Source organism: Uloborus diversus, chromosome 1 (assembly GCF_026930045.1).
Source record: "Uloborus diversus isolate 005 chromosome 1, Udiv.v.3.1, whole genome shotgun sequence".
NCBI classification, from domain to species: domain Eukaryota; kingdom Metazoa; phylum Arthropoda; class Arachnida; order Araneae; family Uloboridae; genus Uloborus; species Uloborus diversus.
Window position 1 is genome coordinate 186,487,005 of NC_072731.1, and position 18,229 is coordinate 186,505,233.

At 32.5% G+C, this 18,229-nt stretch overlaps 1 protein-coding gene across 1 annotated transcript in view; it reads right to left on the reverse strand.

Annotated features, from left to right (window-relative positions):
* Positions 1 to 2,062: 2,062 nt before the first annotated feature.
* Positions 2,063 to 18,229, reverse strand: part of LOC129217716 (GATA zinc finger domain-containing protein 7-like) — a 56,636-nt gene continuing 40,469 nt past the window's right edge. Inside the window, exons 3-6 of the mRNA XM_054852055.1 lie at positions 17,857 to 18,044; positions 4,991 to 5,116; positions 3,523 to 3,631; positions 2,063 to 2,517 (exon numbers count right to left, since the gene is read on the reverse strand). Coding sequence (XP_054708030.1) covers positions 2,063 to 2,517; positions 3,523 to 3,631; positions 4,991 to 5,116; positions 17,857 to 18,044 — 878 coding nt within the window. The remainder of the gene's footprint in view (positions 2,518 to 3,522; positions 3,632 to 4,990; positions 5,117 to 17,856; positions 18,045 to 18,229) is intronic.

Genomic DNA, 18,229 nt, shown 5'->3' on the forward strand with positions numbered 1-18,229 from the left:
TTGATTGTTCGAATCTCAATTATATTCATTTTCATCTCGAGTTTCGACAGTAAAATGTACGTAATAAACCACACGTATGCGTAATAGTTCCACATTACCAAGGATTGAATATATATATATATATATATATATATATATATATATATATATATATATATATATATATATATATATCCTTGGTAATTTGTTCACCGAAGTATTGTCTATTTTTGAAGCTATTGTTTTTTTTTCTATGTTCAAGTCGTAGATGAGTCATTTGAGGCTTCCATTCCCGTAAACGTAACAATAAAATTGTATTTATTTATTTGTTTTCATCTTTGTTTAATTTTTATTTGACTAATTTGTAATGTTTTTTTTTAATTGTTATTATTATTTGTTTCGTTCTCATACTGAGGGGTTTTTCAATCATCTCACTATTATATTATCCTTTACGCCTGAAACTATATCTGAATAACCAATGACACCAATAGTTTAATCAAATGATCAACTTAAGTTAGTAACTGTTTTAGCAATTTCCTTTTCTTAGTGACGTTATTCGGATATATTCTTTGAAAAAAGTTAAAAGAATTTCATGACGTCGTTTCAACACAATTTGCTAGGGGAGATAAACCTGTATTTTTTTTTATCAAAGAATCACATGTAATTTTTGAATTTTCCTATAGCTTAAAAATTGAAAGCATTTTAGAGTGTTCAAAACTCAATGCCTGCCAGAGAAAGGGCAAGAATAATTGATGTATTAAAAAGCTGTATAATATGTGTTGCTTATAATGAAAAAATTAGAGAATTTGAGCAATAAATATGGCACGGGAAATTCATTTTCAGACCTCATATAACATATCCTCCAAATTGAAAATTCTCTTCTCTAACCAGTTTAGAAACTATGTACATGCAAGTATTATTTTAATTTCAAATGTCATAAATATTTTACTTCATAAGTTTAGGAAATAGAGTAACTTAAGTCAGCCTTTCTGATAACACCATTTCAAGTTTTATCCCTGATCCTTCATGGACATTACAATATGAAATGAGGCGTTAACTTCATTTAACTCACACATTTTTGCAATTGATATCAATAGCTAAATTAATTAAATTTTTTTAGTTACATAGGTTTGTCTACCCACTTAAGCTTATTCATTAAGGATATGATGCACAACAATAGTATGGTCTTTGCAAAATTCTTGAAAAAAATAAATAAATAACTTAATAAAAATTTACAAAATTTATAATTTTTTTAAAAATCAGTTTATAAAGAAAAAAAAAGACAAACATTTTAAGTTCTAATTCAAAAATTAATTTAACAATAGAAATAACATTTGTTTAAAAAATTAAACATTAAAATTTGAAAAAGAAAAAAAGGGAGGAGGGCAATTTTAGTAATGTGTAACAATTACTGAATAGTTTTACACTGACTGGTATTATATAATTGAAAGATGTTCAATTAATGACGCACAATGATTTAGTATTACTGCAAAAGTTCCAGTAATCGAAGTTAGCACTCGTTCCATATCATTTCATAAAAATATTTTAGATATTATTTTTTTAATTATTATTCTAACAGAATGGGAAAATATGTCTAGGATAGAACTAGTTCAACATAAACAAACACATACTATCCGTTTAAAATTGTAAAATGATAGCAACAAAAATTGATGAATCATTCATTCACTTTGATACAATAGAAAAACAGAGCACGTCCGCTGAACGTAATATTTTCTAATTTCTTCTTTGCAAGAAGAGGAACTTGAAAATAATATTTGAAGGAAAGCATTTTTTTTTTAATGAATCACATCGCATTGCAAGGAATAACCGTTTAGAAACCCTTTTTCTATCCGGCGGGTGAAGTTCTTCAAACAGAATTACATTCTGTTAATTCTTTTATGTGTCCCTCGTTGTGGTGTCTCACTTTCACTCACTTTCAAAAACGAATCTTAGCATTTCCAGGGCAGTTCCGCAAGGAATCAACCGATCAGAGAAGATATTCTACCAACGAATATCTAACAGTTAAATCTGTGAAACATAGGAAATAGATCTCGAGTAATATAAAGGTTTAGTTAACAAAGTTTTAAGGTTCGTGTTTGATGATTCCAAAAGGCGATGTCTGCATCCTGGATGACCCAGACGTGGTGTTGGAGGATGTCGTAGAAGCAATAACGGACGTTGTCCCATGATGTTGATGATGGTAAAAGGAATTCAATCCCTGAAGCGCATGCAGAGCAGACGACTGATGATGTTGCTGCCCTACATTGGTGTGGTCGGCAATACTGTGGTGATTGTTGTAGCTGTTGTGTTGGAGAGTGTGCCTTCCAGCTTCTTCAGTGACTGGATGCTGCTGAGAATGGTGATGGTGGCCACTACTGTTGTGCTGTTGGGGTTGCCTGTGGAGGGCAGATGTGTCACAGTTAGTTGGTGAACTAGCTGTAGTGGTTACGCTGTGGCTTGTTGAGTAGTTGCTTGAAGTGGTGGTTATTGCGTAATTTGTCGCACTGGTGGAACTGAGATCTCCAGGACTTTTTGTACCTAAAAACAATTGAATAACATTTAAAGTAAAGACAACAAAAAAATAAAAATATGTCTTTTTACAAAAATAATTTCGAGTGAGTTTTTTTTAGGTTGTTGAATTTATTGGAAAACTGAAAGAGTGAATTTCCACGTTGAGGTTTAGTTGAACGTATCGGACAAGATTCAATCTGTTTTTTAATTTTAAATATAGCTTGATTGTAAGAAGAAAAATCGGCGACGAAGTGCCATCTCACTCAAGTTCTTCAAATCGTATAAACTTATTCCGAGTTTCCACCTTCAAAAATCCTAACATTCGGGTGAAAGAAAAAAACCCTCAGCTTTATGACAGCATCATAAACAGTTTGGTCAGACAGCAGCTGTTCTGCTGTATTCTACCCCCTCCCCTCCCGCCGGCAGCCCCCATAACTTTTTCAGTCCAAGTAGTATCCTGTCATGTACGCGCACAGGAGAAGAACGACTTCTCGTAGAAATTCAGAAATAAAGACATAAACGCCCACGACTCATCGACAGAAACATTTTCGTCTGTATTCGAAAGACTAAACAAATGACATTTTCCTAAGACAAACTCTAAATACGAACTTACATCGGTCATCTTTCATAATTCCCGATCACAAGGCGAAAATTTTATAATAAACTAATTGTTACTTTTGACCAAATATATTTCCAGAAAAACTCTCTCTCTCTCTCTCTTTCTCATGCTGTTTTGTTACTTTTCCTCGAAAATTCGACACTTTTTGTTTGTTTTTTTATCTCAAAAGCGATCTGTTCAGGCGCTGCCTGCGCACAGTTTGATAGTAGTGAGTACTAGAGACCTATAACTGCTATGACTTCCACCTTAACCCCGAATATAATTTATTTACTTCTCTGCGCATTGTAAATCTTTCTTACAATGCGCTAGGTTCGCAGTCGACTAATGTATTTGAAACTGGTTAGCTCTTGTATATAGTTAGTATTTTACGTAACACATAAGAGTGACGATTGAGATTTATTTAAGATTTGTACCTGGTGTTGATGTTAAACTTTTTCTTTTTGAATCTGCTTGAGCTGCGTTTTTTGGCTTTCTTTTCCGCTTCTGAATTCCTTCTTTTTTCATTGCTGGGGGTCTGTTAACCTAATAAAACAGAAAAACGAAAGATTCATAAGCACATGCTTTCCATGTTGTTCGACTTCAGTAAAATTACATCATGGTCTGCTATGCTGTAAAAGGAGGGGCGTGGGGGGGGGGGGGGGTCTTAATATAAATAATGACAAGGATGTTTTTTTTTTAATAATAAATATAATCGTTCAAAAGTGTAACTTTGGTAAAAGACGTATAAAAGCATATTTAAGCTGTACTAACTGCAAGAGCTCTTTGCTAAATTTCAAAATACGGTGCACCTGCAAGTTAAAAAAAAAAAAAAAAATGCATTTCTTAAACACTTTGGCATTCTGAGTAGCAGAATATGTTTAAGTTTGATCATGAAAATTAAGGCTCAAGTACAAAACTTCATGAAAATAATCATTATATTTCTAGCAATTAAAGCATTTTTAATTTGAAGATCTTTTCTTTTCGATGAACCACGAAAACTCATTTTTTCAAGAAAATTTTTGCGCAAATATCAAACCAGAAATCTATCAAGTATTCAGCAATCAATGAGCTTAAAACAGAAATGAGTTTTCTCACGCACAAACAACCAACAATCATCAAATACTCAATAGTACTAAATCGGAAGACAAAGAGTAAGAAAACAGCTTCTCGTTTATCGTTTTTATTTCTATTTTTTAACTCTTCCACTCAACTGATGAATGAAGACAGGATGTTATGACCTGAAACTCAACTTATAGTTTGCGCAACGCATCAGCAACTACAACACTGTCCCGATGAAGAATATACACTATTGGTTATCAGATAACTGTATCAATGACTTGTATTCGTTAAACGATAACTGCACTTTGTTCGGTTAGAGATTTACTCATAAACATGCAGAATTCGAACATTTCTAAGATAAGAATGGAATTTCCTGTCTTAGAAGAGATCATTAGTTGAGCAGGTTGGAGCAATTAATTTTCTGTGTTTGATGAGATAGACCGATGGACGTTTTCCGTCTGTATGTTCACAAATCGAAGAGCAATTTAGAAATTCCGTCTGATGACGTTCTCCTCCAACAAGTTTTCTCAAAAAAAAAAAGAAAGAAAGAAAAAGAACGTGATTTTTCGAAGTTTTCTAAGAATACATCTTGACTGTTTGATATTCTCTACAATGCGCACTTGTATACATAAACAGTGAGGCAAGTGGTCAAATTTGAAATCATTCATGTCATGTGTAAAAGCAATTGCAACTTAACAAAGCTCAAAGACAATTATGAAAGACCTGTTCAATTTGAATTTATTTGTAAAAAAATTTTTTTTGTGCTCAAGGACAAAATGTCTGTCCTATTTTAAGAGCAAACTTTATTTGGAGAGAAAATTTGAATAAATAACGGGTACTTACCCCATGCAATTTGTAATAAAGACCACAAGCATTACAGACGGGTTCTCCGTGATTATTGCGCCGCCACAGGGTGGTTGTCGTGGTGCCACAATTCGTACAAATCTGTCCAGCCCGACGATTAGCAGTCTGGAAAAAAAAATACATTATTGTCAAGATTTGAAATTAAATATTGTCCGTTTTAGTTATCGCAAGGACATTATTAAAGAATTTGTAGTCACCTGATTGATTCTCATTATATTAATGGTATTATAACTACTATACCAATGCACTCATAAAAAAATTCTATCCGATAAGTTAAATACTTATGGATTTGCTAGAGTTCAGGTAAAATATTGTTTTTTTTTTCTCCTCTCACGATACTAACAGTAATTTGTTTCCGAAAAATGATGGTTCAGCCTCAACCTTCATAGAAATGTAATGAAAAATTGTTCCCTAACACAGCAATTAATTTAAGTATTTTTTAAAATGTTTTCTCTTAATAAAATAGTTTTTTATTTTTGAGCAATCACGATTGCTAATTGTTTTCACTTGACCGTCCTTGGCGTTGTGGTTCCTTTTTCCACCCCACCGACCTCTGCAGGCGCAGCTCCTCCGGTCCTAAACACTGTCCTTCGGTAGCCGCTTCTCTTGATCGGTGGCGTCTATGTCCTACACACACGCACGCCCATACACATACACACATGCGCCTTTACACACATACACACACGCCAATGTGCATACACACAGGTCTACGCACATATACAAGCCTACACATTCACAACTATACAGACGTAACCGCCCAAGAGGATGGGCAGGCTTGGAGGGACATAGCTGTTTTTAGAAACAAGCGAGTAGAATAGTAACCAACAAGACCCAATGAGTAGGGTCCTGTCGCAACTCGTGATTGCAAAAAACATAATTTGAATTAAAAATTTCAGAATTCAAATTATTATTATTATTATTATTATTATTTATGTAAAGGGATCAACGTTATGAAGTTCAGCGTCTAAAAATTTTCAAAAGCGACTATTAGCTCCTGTAAGTAGGACAACGAAGTTCAGCTATTCAATAAAGAGATGTCAGTTATAAAGACAGGTCAACGACGAAATACTGTTCATTAAAGGGGCGCGATGATTGTTTTGAAAAATGAGGGAAAATTGCTTTAAATAAAGAAGTTGAAGCAAACAGCCAAACTCCGGTTCAGTGTTTACTCCGATGACTGGAAATAATTCATTTCCTAAGGGTGATTTTGAATGAAGAGAAAGATTGCTGCCAGTTATCAGGGACTGACTACTGAAAAGGTTTGGAAAACGAGCTTCCCCTCAGAGCTTTCAAGGATCCCCAACCCAAAATTGACTGAAAAACTGGGATTAAAAAATCATTTTCCCCTTTTCAATTATATTTTTAAAAAGAATGCAAGCTTAATTCTGGTCCAATCAAAAAGTGTTTGAGAGAACTTTAAAAGGTGAAGACACATGATGACAAATTTTATAAAATGTAGTACACACAAGGTATTTTTAAGTGCGGAATTTATCTCAGCTTAGGGTTTGTTTTTTTCTTTTGTAGCATTTAATTAGTTATGGGAAGACTAACTAAAGGTTGCACTGCGAGACTAATAGAATTGCAATGCAACCATAAATAATGTATAAAATTATATGAAGGGCTAGAGGAATAAAATTGAATTTGAATTCTACAGAGCACCTTTTTGAAATTATATTGGAATAAATTTTGTTCCAATGTGTGTAAAATTTGGAAAAAAAAAAAAACTACCCACTCAAAAGGTTCTGAAATGAGACTAAGCTTCCCCTATTTTCAGAGGTTAATCGCGCCTTGCTAATTATAAAGACGAATCAACAACAAAGTAATGCTCAACCACGAAAGTTGTGAAAAATTAGCAACTATTAGTTCAAACAAATAGCCAAATTTCATGTCATTGTTTACTTGGCCATTGGAAATGATTCATTTCCTATGATAAAGGGTAATTTTTATTTTAATGGATTTCCAACCGTCGCAGCGAATAAAAGAATCGTAAAAGTGCATTGATTTCTTTCACTTTTTTTACGGTCATTTTACACGTGTCTCTGCGAGTGGGAAGACTTCAAGTCATTCCCCGAAGATTTATTGCCGACAAATACACTGCCATCGAAAATTCCCAGTCGTCTTTTCATGAACAACATCATTATAACACGCACAAGTCTCTCGGTGCGAAAATAAAAAAGCATAACTAAAAAATATAGGCACTTTTTTTGTTATTGTGTATTTTTTTAATGTTTGGCCATCAAACCAAGGCACCCAGTTGCCAGTCAAACCGGTTGCGGCGCATCACGTGACACACCCACCAGTCGTCTGCTGTGACATCTAATTTATGAGATTCATGGTGGTTGCACGCCTCAATCAATCGACCAGCAAAAGTTAAATAGAATGATGTGAGGGTAGAATACACAAAAGAAAGAGCCAGTCAGCGCTTTTCATCCGCAGACAGCTCAGTTGGCCGAAACAATTGAGTTATAACTTTATTTCTAACCTTTTTGGTCAAACCCTGAATGATTCATGATGTATATTAAAGATTTAAGAATGCCTTCTTTTTATCTTTAAAGTGATAACGGAAAGAAAGGCGTTCTGTTAATGACTAGGCTGGAGCAAATTCATCAAGATAGATTTTAGCTGTGCTTATCATATTACATTTCTTTTTTAAAAAAAAATAAAGAAAGAAAATACATGAATATGTTCATAATGCAAAATTAACCGTATGAAATGTTGTAAAAATGTACGACTAGATTGAAAACATAATGGAGATTCGTATAAAAGAAAAATTCTAATATAGAAGTATCCACGAATTTAGAAGTCGAAATTGATCCGAACTTTCAATGAAAAAGTTATAACAATATGCTCAGATTAAAAAATGTATGGATGCATTTTCTTTTAAAAGATTATCTCGGTGAATGCAAAAAGTTATTAGCAACGTTTCAAAAGTGTAACTTAAACAAGAATTACCATTAATATTACAGTCAATTGGTTTAAAGTACAGACTCTCACCAAACCTTTAGGCAGTAAAATCTAAAGCAGTGGTAGGTACCCGTCGATCGTGATCGACCGGTCGATCTCGAGCTTATTATGATTCGACCACGGCAATATTTTGAGTCCTGCTTTTTCTCTGACTAGAATTATTAAACATTAATTTACGGGGGGGAAAATTCTGTTTGACGTCTAAATCAAAAGTTATTTGAAAAATTTCCAGACATTTTATAGTCATTCGAACTTTTTTAGTCACAATTTTATTAATTTTAAAGCAAATATTATGCTTGTTTCTGAAAATATTCTGATATTGGTTAACAAAACATTATTTTTGCAATTTAAAACAACTGCTTAATAAGTATCAAAATATTTTTTTATAAGAGTTGACCGACAATTTGAACTCAGCATAGTCTCAACTTAATCCTGTATGCAAAACATTCGTTTTAGTCTCAAGTGTTTGCATCATGCCCCCCCCCCCTCACACAAGTCGATCTTGTGCTCACATTAAACTTGGAAAGTAGATCTTCAATCAATTTAGGTTGCAGACCGCTTATCTAGAGCTTTATTCTAAGTTTATATGTATAGTATTATTGTGTTTTTATTTACAAGATGATTTTTTGAGGAATTATGAAAGATAGAACTTAAACGCGATTAAAATATGGTATCTACAAACTTTCGCCGAAGATATTGATAACTGAATAAAATGTTATGGTCAAAATTTCGAAAAAAAAAAAAAAAAAAGGCTTTGAAATAGTAAAAATTATCAGTCTAAGTTTTGAAACTAAAAATCTACAGAAGAAGAAAATATGACACAAGCGTTTGGGAAGCCATGTTTTTTTAAAAGCTAAGACAAAAAATATCAAAACTAATGCAGAGATGATTACTATGCCAAGAACAAAAATGGATTTTATGTCTATTAAGGATGTCAGAATTTCCGCAATTGGCAAAATTGTTTTCATATTACCATAATTATTAAACTTCGTTTCAAGATCATTCTTCTTGAAGACTTATCTTTTGAAGACTAACACTAGTGCCACATACTTCTTTAAAACATTAAATCTTTCCCGCATCTTAAACACTATTTTCTAACACTGCTTTATTAAAACTTGATTTAAATAAAGATAAAGAAAACGCGCGAGAGGTAACCGAGCTTGCTTTCCCATGAAAACATTGATTTTCTGACGTCAACCCCCCCCCCCCCCCCCCCCCCCCTCTCTCGATTGTCTCGGGCTCCGAATTATTTAACACATTCATTTTTAATGGTTAAAATAATTTTTGAAAGCAAAATATGTTTCTAAACGTGAAAAGAAAACAATTAAGGTAGTATAAAATATAGGGTCACCCTGGGTAAAATGGGTATAAAAAACAGCATTTTTGATTTCAGTGACCCATAGCAGAAATATCATGATATATAATTGTGTTTTTGTTCAATATTCTATACATTGTGTATCTTAGGTCTAATTTGGACATTGTTTGTGTTAACTTTTTACTTTAAATTTAGTGTAAAGGGGTATACCTATTTTACCCCTGTGTATACCCATTTTACCCCGTGCTTCGGGGTAAAAATAGGTATACACCAGGGTAAAATGGGTATATGCTGTTTAAAGTTGAACTACACTAACTAATGGAGAATTTTTTTTTAAATTGAGTATAATTGCATTGGAGGATAAAAACTTTAATCCAAAACAACCACAAAAAATGTTTACAGATCCAGATTTATGAACAAAAAGCGCATTGGCAAAGACTTGTGGTTTGGCTAAGGTAGTATTTTTACAACTTTGTAATGCCTGCACAGCATCAATGTCTTCTCTCTTGGGGAGCAAGCACATAGGATAATTTGGCAGATGATTTTGTAGCAAACTTCTCAGTATATTCACCTTCAGCTGAGATTTCAGTGATTAAACCTTTGAATTCCACAAATTTAACAACGGCCCTGTCGCCAATTGCTGGGATGAACAACTAGGAGAACCACTAATTTTCACTCCTACTTCATTAGTTATTTTATCAATTATTGTTAATGTCTTTTTTTTAATTTATTTAATTTATGTGTATTTATTTATTTTTTCTGCTTTTGTTTGTCTCTTGCCTGTTTGTGTACAATCTTGCAGCCACCTGCTCTGTAATTAAAACTTCTCCCACCTTTGTTTGGACTATTACTTTTTTTTTTTTTTTGTAAATTTTTCATTTCCTTACCAGTGCTAAAGAATGGCTTTGAACCAAGAGGTATAGCAGGAGGATTTTGTTATTCAGTACAACTTTGCTATGAGACATAAGGATTCTGTTGTGATTGTGTGTGAGGTTGTACTTAGACTATGTTCTGAGCATGGGAGTTTGGTAGTTTTAAAAGGAAATTAAAAAGACAGCGTATTAGCTATCAATACTATGTTTTCTAATATGTAGCAATGAACCATATACATAATAAACTTACAGTAAATTACTAACGTACAGTAATCATGAACTATATCGATAATAATCGAAAAATGTAATACCTTTAAGTACTAATTGGCGTAAGTCATAGTAATTAAAATAAAACAAATAAATAGAGCAATTATTTAAAAAACTTTTTAAAAACATACTTTTAGTTTATAAGATGAATAATATCTAACATTTGTCTTGCAAAGATAATTTAAGTTTTTTAATCTTCATGCATTCAATGTCTTTAACTCAAAAATGTTGACTATACCCATTTTACCCCGTACAACTAAAAGTGCTATAAAGTTTTTGTAAATATTAAAATTTACTTATTTTTTGAGTTTTCTGTTAGAAAATTTCTTTTTCTATCAAATCCAAATAAAAAACTTCTAAAAATCTTCCTGTAAATTTTTTTAGAAAGCAGTTTATCACTCACTATAAAAGCATTGTTTTCTGTTCTGAAAATTAAAACTGTTGCTAAGCCTAGTAAATGAGTTGCAAGATTTTTTTTCCTCAAGTCAAAAAGTTGCCTGATATGTAAACATTTTCATCATATTTTTTTATTTTCAAAAAATGTTGTCCAGTAGAATAAAATTAAGAAAATTGCCACTATACCCATTTTACCCCGGCTACCCATTTTACCCCGGGTCCCCCTATTTCATATTCATTCTCTCAAATGGTAGGTACCACATTAAAGTAAATTTCAGTTAATCAAGTTTTTTTTTTCAACACATATTTTAAACTCAAGCCCTTTTATACCATTATGTAAGCGTATGAAAAAGCAGAAACTAATCATACAAATGAATTACAACAAAAAATTCCACCCAGAAAAATTTCAGATCTGAATAAATAAAACAATAATCAAATAAAGTAAGAACTTTTTTTTTTGCAATACTTGACAAATGCACCACCATATATTCAAAATTTTCTCGTAAAAATGTAATTTATTTTTTATCTAACGTGTACATAACGTTTATATTAGTGTACTGTCTCACGGAAGAACCACATTTCTCCTCGCTTCACCCACAGACAGCAATGGCAAAATGAAACTTAATACTATCTTTATCTGCAACTTATTTACAGTGAAATCATATGCAACATACGGTCGCTGAAATAGTTGAATGCAAAACAAAGTTTGCAATTTCCAAAGTCAAAGATTTCACATCATTTAAGATACATTTATTGTTCAATTCAACTCATTCGAAACTTTCTATTTCAACTGTGAAGGAATTTTGGGAAACATTGGTATTGAAAGCACATCTTTTTATTCTTCATAAATGTTTTAATCTGTGAATGCATGCTAGAGTGCTTTTGCATCTAAAATATAGCATCAATAACGATAAAAGCTTGTGAATTTTTACTTAGATCGAAGTTTTTTTTCGAAATGTTTAGACGGTTGTAGGAGGCGAAAACGAACCGTCCAGGTTAAGTTACACTTTGTTTTACAGATCAGTGTTTTTTTTTTTAATTAAAAAAAATCGTCTGCAGTTTTTCTTTTTTTTTTAATGGTTAAAGTGTTTTGAATTAATTTCACTTTGATTCTATCCATCAAATCACATACTATCGTCAAAGTTGAATCTACGTCTACGCAGAAATGCTTTTCAGTTTTCAATGAATAAATTTGTAGTTGGCTCAAAATTAGCCAACTTTTCCGACACCAAAATTGGTTTTCTAATTTACTCAATTGAATATAAAATGTATTTCCCTTTTACAAAAAAAAAAAAAAAAAAATATCTGAAAGCGGAACATGCTTAATTTATGTAAAAAGGGAAAACTATCAAACTTATTCCGTCAAACACTCAGACGTTATATTTCAGTATATTCCAAATATTGATGGATTTTTAAATAGAAATATGAACATTTTAAAAATTCAAGCACTTTTTTCACGGAATTTAAACATTCATGCACAGTAGAAACACATTATAGAATTGAATGCCAGCAAAAGTTTATCGCAACATAAAATTTCGGATCTGAATAAAGGGGGGGGGGGGATGAAAGAAATAATTAACAATGCAAAGACCGATTTGTTAGTCTACGAAGGCAACTGATTGTAAATTATTCAATGAGAAAATGTCTTACGTTTAACCGTTGCGAAATAATTATTTAAAAAAAAAAAAAAATACATACACACAGAGGACAGTTTGGAAAAATGAGACAGCTGCGTTTGTGCCAAAATAAAATATGAAAAGTCATTTCTAACTGGTCCAGTAGCTGTAGCAGATTAGAATCATACAAGATTTTCAAGCTGCTACATCTTTTGGACAAGCCAGAAATAATTTGTCGTATTTTATTTCAGCATAAATGCAGCTGTCTCTCCCGACGACGACGTTTCATTTCTCTCAGTTCTACCCTCCTCTATATACCTAAAGCATTTCAATAAACCTTCAACTAAAAGTAAAATCGTTTGCACCCCTTTTTTTGCATGAAAAGTAGAGCGCTTCGAGTGTTTGAATCAATCGATCAATCCTTTACCTACGTTTGAGTGTATAATCTGTAGTACTTTGGTTTCAATTATTTTCTTTCTTCCCGTTCACCAGAATAAAAAAGCAAAAACTATAACTTTGGTTAACAATAGTTTTTGGTATTGGTAATTTTTTAAATTAAAGAGGTTTGAATTTCTCACTGTAGGCCTAATTTTACGCATTAATAAATTTAAATACATAATATATATATATATATATATATATATATATATATATACATATATATATATATATATATATATATATATATATATATATATATATATATATATATATATATATATATATATATATATATATATATATATATATATATATATATATATATATATATATATATATATGACTTAATCTTTATTTTTACTAATAATAAAGCTGAAAGTCTGTGCGTCTGGATCTCTTGATCTTTATCTGGTACGCGCATAGCGCCTGCCTAGACCGTTCGACAGATTTTCATGAAATTTGGCACAAAATTAGTTCGTAGCATAAGGGTGGGCACCTCGAAGCGATTTTTCGAAAATTCGATTTTGTTCTTTCTCTATTCCACTTTTAAGAACATTTTACCGTGTAAATTATCATAACGTAGACGAACAAATTACCATAACGTGGAATAGCATATTACTATAACATGGAGGAGCAACCCACCATATGCGACCATGGGCGAGCAAATGAACATAACACATTGGCGAGAAATTCATCATCCATTATTTGCAAATATACAGGCGAACCAAATGACATTTTAATTTTCTACTACGGGCAAAGCTGTGCGGGTACCGCTGGTATATACATATGGGTAGTCTCAAACTTGTAAGTTTTGCAGTAATGACGGATGGGTCAACTTCGGAGGCTCGTTGATTTAGCGTGGAATGACCCTTACTTCTTTCTAAAATAATCGATTCAGTTTGTTAGAAGCAAATCTGCCTCTTAGTTCAGGATTTATGTGTGCGTCAAAGTTCCCCGTAAGAGCTGATGTTAATTTTTGAATTAATCAAAATTGAACAAAAAATGTTTCGGATCACAAATTTACACAAGGGAAAGAGGTGCTTTGTTCGAGATCTTACGTCAGCCAAAACCAAACTGTTTCCGCCCGCCACGCTGCGCCGTGGTCACACACAGTGGCTAAGGCATAGAAGTAGTGAAAATAATATTATTATTGAATGGGGAAAGGTTTTTCTTATGTTCAGTAAATTTCCCCATGAATTCCCCCCTCCTCAATTTTTCCTGGTGTTAAGTGCTCCGTTGTATTAGGTGCCTTTGATTGTAAGAATTATTAAAGAACTGCTCTTTTCTGTAGAACTGAAACGGTTTGCTATGAGAAGTAAGTAGTTTTATAAAATCAAAATATTGTAAAACGACAGTTTCTATTGGTAAAAATAAAATTAATGATTGTGCAGAGTTTTTCTTTTATATCATAGAAATTAAGAACTACGAAAAATCATATACTAGATTTTTTTTTAATTATTAACTGATACTTATATACTGTTTTGAAAGTATCTGATAAAATCAAACAACTTTAAGGATCAACATTTAACTGTCGCTTGCAAATATACAAAGTTAAAACCAAATTGTAACACAACGAGATTTGATGATGCTAAAATTTTTGAAAGACGAAAGATTTGAAGATTTCTTGTAACACTAAAACTAATTAAAAAAAAAAACGAAACTAAGGGCAACGGAAAACTTTTGTTAGTTAATGCTAGTTTAATTTAAGTTTATGGTTAGGAATACATAGTTCAAATAAAACCGAAACATCTTTACTGAGAGAAATCAAATTGAAATTACAAAATATGGTACACTGAATGAAAAGGGGAAGGGGGGGGGGGAGGAGGTGGACTAAAAAAATAACGACAGAAAATAAAAATGTTTTACTTTTAAATTTTAAAAAGGATTCTCACTATAAATAAGCAAACGAATTGAAGAATTTAACAGTGTATCGCACTAAAACCTGTAATAATTGTCAAACTAGCTTCTTTTCTATGCAACTTTGAGTGAAAAAGCGAGAAAAAAAACTTGAGTGAGAAATGTTATTATTATTTCGGAAAACTAGACTTTAAGATTTAAAATATGTCCCATTATAAGGAATTCCCCCCCCCCCCTCCCAAAAAAAAAAGGAACCAATCATCTTAATAGATTGGAGCAACAGAGAAAGAGAAAGAGGCAGGGCGAAAAGCTGTGAAAGACAATTTACCACCCAGTGGTGAAGAGTTTTGAAAACTAGTTGTAAAACTAACATTTATTTATAACTTTGTCTAGATAACAACTGAATCACACACACACACACACACGCACACACACTCACATCGGGCAGTAATATCATCCCCAAGAAATGCTCTAAATAAAAATTCGGAAATCATAACCGCAAGAGCTGTTACGTTTTTTCTTCCTCTTTTTTAAAATCTCTTTTTGAAATTATATCTAAGTTCTAGTAAACTGATAAGTTCTTGTGAAATTGACGATGCCAAAAACCTTTTGAGAAACAATTTAATAAACCAGCCAAACATTTCACTTGCATTCATACAGGAATGTGTTTTTAAATCTAACACAAAGTTACAAAAATGTCCTTTTAGTGATTCTCTTACAAAATTAAATTGTACGCGAACTATCATTCTTTTCACTTTTTTTTTTTTTTTAATTTCTTTCAATGAAAATACACCTTAGCTTTATTTTATTTTACCTCAAAGAAAAAACAAAAGTTGGAGCAAATCGAATTTGTCTTGGAATACTTGTCATGGAAGTAATAAAAATGTTTCCATACAAAATGCAATCGTATGTAGTACAGTAGCCCCTCGTTATATCGCGCCTCGTTATATCGCTCATTCGGATACATCGCTCTTTTCTTCTGTCTCCCGAAATATTAAAGCCTAAAATAAGAAAAAAAAACTTTGCTTTAAGTTTGAAACCATTTCTGAAAACATATGGTATTGCACAGAGAAGGTCTCTTTCTTCTCTGTTTTGTCAATGAACAAAAGGAAGCAATTCTTCTGAATTCGCTCGAAAAGCAGCAGCAATTCCTGTCATCGAAATGTACATACCCGCACAGTACATTTTAGTTTAAGATGGTCCGTAAACTACTTGACATCTTCTTTTGTATTGATACATTGCCTTTACAAGGAGTGAGAGACATCAAGCAAGTGTCATATAGTAGGCCATGTAAAAGAGAACATACGCCCTTCTTTTAGTACAGAAAAGTTTTGTACTTGGTTGCACAAACCAGGATTTGCATCAAAGAAGGGAATAATGATCTGGACGGGCGAAATAGTTTCCTGGAAACAATCTGGTTTCTTTTATACTTTTCACATCCATTCTACAGCAAGCAAAACGGATTAGAAAACCTACAGAAGGTAGCTCAAGAAGGATCGTCTTCATTCGCCATTTGATGATTTTAATTTTCTGACGGTGAAAATTTACTTAAATTTCAATCTTGTTTAAATTTCAATAGGTGTGATAGTACCCACATCGAAACCATTAGAAACTAATGTCAAAAAGAACGAATGCCAATTTACTTGTGTATAAGACATAACTATTTTTAATGCCCTCCGTTATATCGTGCTTTCGGATTTATCGCTCTTTTTCTTTGTCCCCCGAAAAGCGCGATATAACGAGGGGTTACTGTATCTATGTAATGTATAACGAGTCTTTTTGCGAACATAAAACAATATCTGAAACAAACATTGCCTATGCAACTGTAAAGTGTAGATGCAAAATAGTAACGCTCAAAACATTGCACAGGTGAGCGATATTTTTAAAACCAAGCTAAATGAAAATACAACTTGCAAACATTTTTCGGACATTGTCTACATAAAAAGAAACCTATTCTTTCCAAATTATTAGGGTTTTTCAAACTATAAAAAACGTTATCCAAGCACATGAAAGTTTTGCTTTATGCATACCTATTTATAGTGGTTAGATGTTAATCTTCTCCCTCAAAGCACTCAACATTGCGTACAATATACTTAAAAGATCACCCAAATCATATATACGACTAACTGAAAATCTTACTAATGTAACAAAATGAGTTAAACAAAAATAGAGCATTCATTTGAAAGTTTTGTTTAACGATATAAAGCGCGAGGCTATTACTAGTAAGCAAGAAAATGTGATCGAAAATACTAGTTCTCCTTTTCTGTGAAAAGGTTAAGTGGATAAACAAATGATACCATATGTTAATCAACTCTACATGCCGGGGATGCAAATCTTATTAATTAAAATTACCAAGATGAAAATGAGAAGTAACGCATTTTTGAAAATTTAGCGGCAACATTTTTATACATTTTCAATTAAACAAAAAACCTCTAGAAATCAGTAAAGAAGCATTAATATCCCTATTATCTACTCGTGTAACTCCGATTAAAATCCTATTTGCGATAGAATTGTAATATTTTAAAGTTGCCGAATGAACGGTCATTATATGTTAGAAGATAAACATGAAGCAACTTCTTAATTTTTTTTCTTTTCTTTTTTCAAGTTGCATTTTAAAACTTTTTTTTTAAAATTATTTTTATATGCAAGATATAATTTGACGGATGTTTTTATAATGTTGCATTTCAGCGTGATCTTAAAACCATTTTCACTCCTAATGATTTGAAGCTGGGATACCTACTCCTTCCCTTTCCAAAATGAAATATTTTTTAATGCTTTATAGATTACTTATGTTTCCGCCAGTGATACTTGATTATACAAAATTAAATGTAGAATATTTTTTTTTAAATGTTTAATTCGTGGTAGTCATCAAAATGGATTTAAAAAATGAAATTGAAGTGTCATACATGGTTTATGCTATTTTCGCAAGAATGACCCATATATATTGCTATATTTTTGCTGCTTTTATAACAATTATTTTTAAAAAATGATATTTAACTTTTTATTTTTCCTGTTACTTTTATATGGGCAAATGCAAAAATAGCTGAAGCAATCAAAGTTTTCTACTTTAAAAATAAATTCAAGTCACTGAGGGACATGGAAAAGCAAAGTACTGACCACTAGCGGGCCGACGAGTCGCTTTTGCGGTCGCATGAGGGGTCTGTTCATGCCGTTCATCTTGCTGTAGAGTCCGCAGGCGTTGCACAGATAGTGTCCCGTGCCGTCGCGTCGCCAGAGTGGGGTTGAGATGGCCCCGCAATTCACACACTCCCGCTCCTCTTGCAGGCCGAAATAGTCTCCACGGTCTGCAATAAAAAGAGAAACAATGAAGGGTTTGCCGATAAAGCGGTGTTCTTGTAAATACACATCACGGATATACGATAATGAGACGCAGCAGTGGTCTCGAACTAAACCTCAATTTTGAGATTTGGGGGAATGTGTGACAAAGGGCAAAGTGAAATAGTTAAGATAACTTACCTTTTCCAAAATG